Here is a 9,248-nt window from a genome sequence, read left to right on the forward strand (position 1 = left end):
GGCCATCCTGGCTTGGGTTCATGGTTCGCACTCTTTGCTTTGCCAACGATACCACACCGAACAGCTGTAGAGCCGGGGCCCAAATGCAAAAAGGTGGGAGAAGGCATGGCAAGTGGGAACGGGCAGGGTCCCCAAGACACAAATCTGCCACCACCCTCAGACTACTGCCAAACCATCCCCACCTAGCTCTTCCCCTTCCTGAATTAAAAACAAAGGAAGATGTCTCTAGAGGGAAATGAGCAGGGGCAAACCTGAGCTGAGGTCCCCAGAGACAAAACTTCCATCAACCGTCTTGCCCGACTTGCTCTTTGAAAAATAACTCCTCCGCAGGAGACTTGTTCCTTATGTCTAGTTAATCCGTGTCACTGCCGAGTGCACTGTGTTCCTCAAGGGACATATGACACGATGATCAAGAACGTGGAGAAGAGCCTATCGGTGGTCTAGCTCAAGGGTGAATATCTAGGGTTGTTTTTTTTTGCCTTTATGAGCAGTCACATTCCTATTCCTTCTCACAGCTCAGTCCTGACACTTCCAATGGAAATAAAAGCCAGAATACAACTGACTAATGAGGCACCTGCCAGAAAACACAGGATGTTCTTGCTGTTTTAATCCCAAACAGCACCCAACAATGTAACGTTTTCCTTGTAGCTGCGGGGAGCAATGGCTGACACTCATGGGAATTCAGGGATTTGAGGGGTAAGGGATTCTAATGACGGGGAATTTCTTCCCCTGGTCCCTGTGCACATCCAATTATCGTGACGATGAGGCATCAGACTGAAACCAAATGTTGGCAGACTGTCCCTAATGGTCGTTATCTCAGCCAAATTCTTACACATACGCGGACTGGTATTTTCAGGTCAAGTCTAATTTCTGTTAAGCCCAGATGAATGGTCTGAAAGCAGAGCACAAGTCTCAGGAGGGGACATCGTCTTTTGGAGGTTCAGGGAGGAGGCCCCGGACCCTCTGGTACCTTCACGATTTCTTGGGCAATCTGCCTGGTTTTGTTGACATCCAAGACGATCTTGGCGTCCCTCACCACCGAATAGAGCGTCCGTCCCTTACAGAGGCTGAAAAGCGAAAGGACAAGAGAAGTCATTGGCAGTTGTGAAGACAAGGCGACCCACAACAGTTACTGGAAGTGACAGATAAGAGCGTGGACTTGTGGACATGCCCCTGTTATTCCTACTAAGCCTGGGACTAGACCCCAGATCTGGTCCTGGGGTGCAGGTCTGGGAACAAGTTCTTCTGGATTCTTCAGGATCTTCATCATCGACGGCTGGCATCCAAGAATACCTGTGGAATCCAGCCACGCTCCATCTATCCCAGTGTCTCACAGATGGAGAGCTACTTATAAACCAACAACTTCTGGAGTCTCAGACGCCACTCAGACAGCACTCTTGCTGGTCACTTGTCCCAGCTGCTTCCAGTCACTGGGAGCTGCGGATGTGTGTGGGGAGAGTGATAACAGACCAGCAAAGTGGTGGCTGATGTGTACCAAGTACCATCAGCAAACGATGCGCCCGAGCCTTTTAGACAGGGGTGTGCAACACCAATAATAGTCCCCCGAAACCAGGTGCCTGTGTAGATAGTGGGGTTTTCAAACTATTTTCAGCCTCACTGATTTCATTTCCAGGTTTAAGATGAATGACAAGATGAACAGGGACATTATGCAGTGAACGCAACACCTTCTCATTTAGCTGTCAGCACGCTCATCCGTCCTTCTCAGAAGTGAGGCCAATTCCTGGCACATGCATAGCAGGCACTAAATAAACGGTCACTGAATTAGTGAATGAATGAGTTCTAGATTCGCCAGAGCGTTCCTGGCCCCTAGCACTGTGTCTGGCTCATAGCATCCAACACGGAAAGAAGGAAGGACATTAGGAAAGTCCATTTTCCATCTATGTCAAAATAAGGGCTTGAATTTTTCTTTTAATCTATGACTTCATTGCTGAAACACGCTAGGCATTTTATTCACTCGTTTCGTATCTGAGCCCTGTTGTCTGCCGAGATGATGTGGCTGAAGTTAGAACTCTGGTACCAGAGGGATCTCAGTTTGAATCCCGGCTCTGTTCCTTACTGACCGTGTGCCTTTGGATGAGTTACTTAACCTCTCTGGGCTTTGATTGCTTCATCCACCAAAGGGAACTAACGATACCTACTTTGTAGAGTCAGCATCAGGATGAAATGAAAACAGGAGCTCGGTATCATGCCGGGCACCTGGAGGGAAGTGCAGCACAGTGTTTGGTTAGAACAGAGGCCTAGAATCAGGCACCACGGGTTAGAATCCTGGCCTGTGAGCCAGTGGCTTTGTGACCTTAGGAAGGTGGGTTAATCTCTCCGAGCCTTAGTTTCACTGTTAGTCAAAAGGGGCCAACGGTTCCTGCTTTCTAGGGTTGTAATGAGAATCACATGAAATCAGGTGTGTAAAGGTGTAGGCATCTCTCCATGCCTAATACAGAATAAGTACCCAGGAAACGCTGGCTGTTGTGAAACGTAATAAATGATCGCACACACACTTGTGTAAATGTATATAAATTATATATACACATTTATATATGTGCACACACACAAATTATATGTTTTATACACACATCGCTTCTATTATCTGTCGATCCATCCATCTACCCACCTGCCCAAAATGCTACCTATAACCACCCATGATCTTTGACTAAGATTCACTTCTTCACCTGCTTCACGTGAGAATCCCAAGTTGGCAGACTCACAGGGAGTCTGATTCACCTGTCCCGGGTCGCCCAGTAAGTCAGCAAGAGGTAGCTATGATCATTCAACACTGTCTACAGTTGGCGGTCCGGGCAGCGTGTTTGCTGCGGCTGCAGGAGAGGTGGAGGTAGGATGGGCTACACGGCCAATTAAACCATGCTGACATTTAAATATTCCGGATGGCAGAGACCGTGGGTGGATTCCCTCCCCTGGAGACTCTGTTCTGGAACAGCCACCTACACTCATTACAGGCCAGAGTCAAGAAAACAGCGTCTCCACTGTAGACGGCAGAGCAAACCACTGACAGGTCCTGAGACTCCAAGACGCCCCTGCTCTGCGTAAGTGCACACGCGTCATGGGCTTCAGATCTCCGCTCCGTCTCTGCCTTCCTTCTCCACTCACGGCCTCCGTTCCAGAAGCAACTGCTAAAGTCTCTGCTTCTCTCACTCCCCTATGGCATCTGGAGCCTCTGGACAAACTCACACTGACTGGTGGGGCATAAGTGGTATGACTACAGCTTGGCACATCCACTAAAGTGAAATACACAAAAAAACCACAACCGGCAATTCCTCCCCTAACTAAGCACATATCCAACAGGCATGCATACTCGTATTCACCCAGACATGTACTAGAATGTTCTAGAATGTGAGCAGTAACACATTCGTAACAGCTCCAAAGTGGAACCAACACGAATGTTCATCAACAGAAAAACGAATAAATTGTGATATATCCATATAACGAAATACTATGTTCATACCGTACTGTATCATAAACAAACTATTGCTAACTGCAAAAAACAGGGATGAGGTTCATAAGCAATGTTGAGCAAGACTCACACTGGATTTATATAAAGTGCAAAAGCAGACCAAGCTGATCCATGTGCTAGAAGTCAGCACCGAGGGCCCCCAAAGGGCTGCAGGGGCTGGAAAGGGCACGAGGGGAGCTGGGGGCAGGTGATGCCCTGTGTTTTGATTTGGGTGCTAGTTACATAGAGATGTGCTGAGTGGCAGTTCATCAGGCTCCATGCTCTTAAGGACCTGGACTCTTCGGCAGGTATGTGTGTTATCTTTCCCCAAAAAAGTTTATTAAAAAAAAAAAATCAGCAAGAAAAGAGTGAACAATTAACACATGGTTATTAAAACTTAAAAGGAAATCTAAGCCAGTACTGATACCCCTGGCATCTATTTCCAAACTCCTCACTGTCCCAAGAGGCAGTGTTTGCAGAGGGGTTAGGGGCTCTGGCTCTGGGTGTGCCTGGCCAGGTGTTTATCGGGGGCTGAGCTGGAGAGCAGGGGAGGGCTGAGCCCTCGGCAGGAGCAAGCATTAGGCAGGTGTCCAGCGGGGCTGAGGCTCAGACTGTCCAACCAAGTCAGTCCATATGCCAGCAACAACTGCTCTGAGCTTGGGAGTTGAGTCCTACAAGCCGCTTGCAGGTGGGCAGTGGGGAGGGGAGGGGAGGAGAGGATGAAGGCTTCCTGAGCACATGTGTGGACCTCTCTCCCCTCCACGAATTCTCCCAGCGTTCCTGCAGGTTCATCATTCGTACCCCCGTCTTACAGGTGAGGATATGGAGACCCAGAGGGGCGGAGGAACAGCTCACGGACATGGAGCCGTGATGTCAGCCTGGTCCTGATCTTTATCTTCTCCTCCGCGGTGTGGGTGCCCAGTTATTGGGACATGATTTGGGGGCCATTAAAGAGACATGCAGCTGAGAGAGTGCATATCCCGACTCTACCAGTTACGACTTGCTGGGTGATATTGGGAAGTGACTTCGACCTCGGTTTCCCCATCTGTAAAATGGGGATAATAGTGACAATACCATCTAACATGTACTAAGCCCGTTCTATATGCCAGACACGAGACTAAGCACGAGAGCCCCACGAGGTGGGTTTCGTTCTCACTGGATTTCACTGATTCCAAGATGCACATTGTCTTGCCTTGGAACATCTCTGAAATCAGAATGTGTCTTGCATTCACTCGCAGGTCACAGTCTCGCGGGTACTGAGTGTGTTCTTTGCAGTACATAAAATAAACAGTGCGTATTCTAATTGAGGGCATCTTAGATCTGATGACGTCTGGGGTGGGCCCTATTTTACAGACGAGGAAACCGGGGCTCAAAGCAGTTACGCAGAGCTGGCATTTGAACCCAGGAGGCCTGGCTCTAAAGCTTGGGCTCTTCACCCCCATCTTTTGCTTCTTAACAACTTTCCCTGAGACCCCGGCACATCCCAGGCCTTCAGTAAAGGGTAGTTGTAAAGTTGCTAGGAATGACACCTACAGCAATGAAGATCGATGGGGCCTGCTGGTTGCAGAGTCAGTCTAGAGGTCAAGAGAAGGCGTTGTAGAGACTCAAGGATATATTCAGTATCTCTCTAGCATCTGGAGCAGTAGGCATATATATGCGCATGCTCACTTGCACGCTCGCTCGCTCTCTCTCTCTCTCTCTCTCTCTCTCTCTTTCTCTTTCTCTCTCTTAGTATCTCTCCCTGCAACAAAGATCATCTTTCTCCACGGAGAGGAGCAAGGACTGGGAATTTCTCATCTCATCTTCCGGCCACCATCACTCTCGGCCCTGGCCCTGGGCAGCTCACATAAGCTTGTCGTCAACCCTGTATCACAGGTGACACAGAGAACCTTTTGGCCAAGATGGCGCAGCAAGTGGAAGATGTTTGTTGGAAACCAGACTGAAAGAGGCCGTCAGAAACAGCGAAATAAAACCGTCTAGGAGGTTTGTCTCCAAGGGCCTCTGTCCAAACTGACTCATTTTTTGCCAAAACAGTGGTGAGGAGAGAAATCTGGAAGCCCATGGCAGCCACTTCCTTCCCCTCCTCCAAATTCCTCACCACCAAGCCCAGAGCCCAGGCTGGTGTGAACGGCGGAGAGTGTGTGGGGTGGGTGGCAATCGACTCTGAAGACAGCCCAGCTCCCAGCCCAGCGTTGCCATCTCTGTGCCCACTCGGCCTTGGGGACTCACTCTGCCTCAATGGGAGGATACTCACAACATCCACACTTGTAACTACAGGGCGTTGGCTGCATGATGACCCTCCCAAAGACATGGGTGTCCTAATCTTCTGAACCAGTAAATATGTGACTTTGCATGACAAAAGAGACTTCACAGCTCTGCCTGATTTGAGGTCCCAAGGCAGCTGGTTTGTTAAAAACAGGATTCTGTCAGAAGGGATTTCCAACCCCTTGTCCACCTGCTGCTTCTAAGCATGCCCCACCACTCGAAACTCAAAACCCACTTAATGGCCCTCTGTTCTTTCTCCCCCTCCCTTGAGCAAATAAATCCTATTCCAAGTGACAACTTGCATGCTCCATCAAATACCAACCATAGGCAATCTCTAACTTCCAAGTGGTTCATGACTCTAACATTGAAGATATTAAACCTTGGGACTCTGGGGCTTTATAATTTAAAAAAAAAAAAAAAAGGCCAGGTTAGCTTCCTATAAAAGTGGGACGTACCAGAAAGCAAGTGAGACATGCCAGCTGTTTGTCACCTGCTCAACCCGACGTACATCCGGGAAATGAAGTTATAGAGGTCCACAATGTGAAGGAGTTGCTTCGGGAAGGCTTGTGCTCCAGCCAGACGAGAAAGGTGACAGTGGCAGGAGAACAGGGCTTAGTGTTTGCTAAGCCACGCCACCTCCCGCCCCCCACCGTCCTCTTCCAGCCTTTCATATTGTAGCAAATCTCCAAGGAGTGGGGAGGGAAAAGGAAGCTCAGACTCTCATCCTTACTGGATTCTTCTCTCCAGAGCCAGATCCGATTTCACTAAATCCAAAGGCCAAGGCTTGGCTTCTCTGTGCCCTTCAAGGGCTGAGATGGGGGTTCTGCCCATTAGGGGGCGCTCCTGCCCCTGACTGTGACCCACGTCTCTGGGCATCTGGTGACATCTGTCCTTCCTGGTCTGGGCTTTACAAGGGAGGAAGTAGTCCAAGGGTACAGTAAGCCAGGCGGGGAGGCGTGGGCCTCCAGCTAACTTCAGGAAGAACTTCCAGGAAATGGGAGCCTGGCTGGTCCTCTGCCTTGGCGCTTTGCATGGTCCAGTCACCATCTAAGACCTGCTTTCCTTGAACTTGTCCAAAGACATCCGAGAACATGCTCCTCCCTAACTCTGCAGCATATATTCTCAGCATCTCCTAAGGGTCAGATTGTGCATCTCGATTGGTAACCCTCACCTTGCAATCATTCCAGAACCACCTTGAGATTTTTGCCAGATCAACTAACTTGTATTATTTATCACTTGCTAACAGTTTTCTTTAGACGCACTGTCTTTGAAACATAAGTGAATTTAAAAAAAGAAAAAGCAACACAACCCTTTCTATTATGACCTTCTATCATTACCAAGTGGAAAGCCAGAATCTCCAGTCTCAAATAAATAAAAAGAAATACAATGTTAACAAACATAGTAAAAAAAAAAAAAAAAAAAAATTAAATCCTAGCTTGGCATTGTGGCCGGAGTAGTCTGAGCTCAAGACCTTGCTTTTTGTTAAAAAAAAAAAAAAAAAAAAGTTTAGTAAATATAGGTTAGGAAGGTGGTAAATAGTAGCCCTGAATGGAGACTTTCTCCTTAATGTCACCAAAAAGATGGGAGGAGAACTGGAGAGGCAAGTCGTTGTCTCACTATGTGACTCCATGTTATCTGGGGCTGGCTGTACCTGACCTTCCCTCTGGGACACCTTGACTCGTTTAGTCCCCATACCTGCAAACGCTCCCTTCCTGCCGATTACTATTAGCAGGTACCACAAGTCAGGTGGGTGCGAAAGGGCAGAACGGCCGTTTCTTTGCTCCGATGGAGCTGACCTTCTTGTAGAGGAAAAAGACAGTAGCAAACAGAACAACTGCCACTTACGAGCAGGACGATGGAGAAGCAAACATGAGGTCGGGCGGAAAATAAGAGGACAGAGATGGGGTACCCCCATAAAAAGGTAGTCATCGGGGTCGGCACCTCCGAAAGGGACGGCAGGGACCCCTTCACACCACATCGTATTGCTTCAGAGCAAACACTCTGGGCTGATTTCTGGCAGCTGCTAACCAAATGCTCCTGTCTAACCTCTCCAAGAAGAGCGGGCATCTTCTTGTTTAGGATAACAACCATGTCCCGAAGGCCTGCCAGGGGGACCAGGACAGAGGTGAAAGGTTTCCAGGCATCATCTCGTTTCCTGCTTCTCGTAACTCTCTAAGTGGGTATGGTTATTCCCGTCACACAGATGAGGAAACTGAGTCAGCCTGGATGGGAGCAGACACTCCAGAATCGTACCCACCCGAGATAAAATACTTCCCCATCCTACCTGTGTGATCTTGGGAAAGTTACCTGAAATCTTTGAAAAACACAACGCTTTGTGAACCGAGAGGTGGGGTGACCAGGTAAGGGGGCTGTTTATATGTGCGAGCATGTGCCTGATCTCTATGTCCGGTTTTAATACTCACTACTTAGCACTTAGCTTGGAGATGAAGCGAGGTAGGACAACAGCCTCCCTTTATGGGGCTTTTTCCACCAGGCACTGAATTGAGAACTATCAATGCCAGCATCCCTAGGAGGGGAGGCATTAGGTACAACACAAGGATGCTCATGTGCAGGAAGGTTAGGTAACCCACCCAGGGGCCCACGATCAGCAGGTGCAGGGTCAGAATTTGAGTCCAAGTCTCAAAGCATCACATCTTAACAGGATTTCATAAGATCCCTCGGGAAAAGATGATTTAATCAAGGAGAAACTGGCCGAGCCCAACTCAAGATGGCCTGACCTCTGAAACCCTTGTGTGTCCATTGAGCTCAGTGCAGACATCCCCTGCCCCAATTCCTGGCCTTTCTTTCCACCCTCCAAATGCATGGCTAGTCCATGCTGGTCTCGTTGTATGTTTCCTGCTTCGGTTTAGGGATTCCTAGCTGACACCCAGAGAGAAGCAAGGAAGGCTGAAGAGGGCCAGATCATCTGAGAGAGTCTGCATGCCTCCGTGCAGGTCCGATGAGGGGCACGCAGCTGGCCAGGTCCAGGCAGGTGCTCAGAAATAAGCAAATGGATAAATCAAGAATCGATGACTCCTATCACCTTCCTTCTTCCCATCGCCCACTGTAGCTTGGAGAGTGATGTCTAATGCCAAGGCAGGTCTCTCCCTACTGGCTTAGTGAATGAGACTGACCATGAGCCAAACCAGACTAAGGGAGCAATGAAGCTTCCAGGCTCATTCCTGAGTCCAGCCCCACATGGCACCAAAGGACCGAAGACCACTGGCCCTGCCCGCCAGGGCTGGGTATCAAAGCACATCAACTCCTGTTGCTCCCTGATCAGAATCACATTTTCTTTTTATTAAAAAAAGCTAAACAGTAGACCGAATTACTGTTTTAAAAATGTATACACATACCACCTAATTTATATGCATTAAAAATCCACGGAGAGGCTTGACTCTGAGAGTGTTAGCAGAACTATTTCCGGGTAGTGAGATTAGAAGCTTTGCAAGTTTTTTTTTTTTCCTGCTGCTTATCTCTCTTTTCTAATTTTTCTCCCATAAACACGTGTTACTTT

General features: G+C 48.5%; 1 protein-coding gene across 1 annotated transcript in view; it reads right to left on the reverse strand.

The window, feature by feature from the left end:
* The window catches only part of KSR2 (kinase suppressor of ras 2), a 366,625-nt gene that overhangs the window by 14,488 nt on the left and 342,889 nt on the right, over window positions 1-9,248 (reverse strand). Inside the window, 1 exon segment of the mRNA XM_011356069.2 lies at window positions 971-1,067. Coding sequence (XP_011354371.1) covers window positions 971-1,067 — 97 coding nt within the window.

This window comes from Pteropus vampyrus, unplaced genomic scaffold, assembly GCF_000151845.1.
Source record: "Pteropus vampyrus isolate Shadow unplaced genomic scaffold, Pvam_2.0 Scaffold23, whole genome shotgun sequence".
NCBI lineage: Eukaryota > Metazoa > Chordata > Mammalia > Chiroptera > Pteropodidae > Pteropus > Pteropus vampyrus.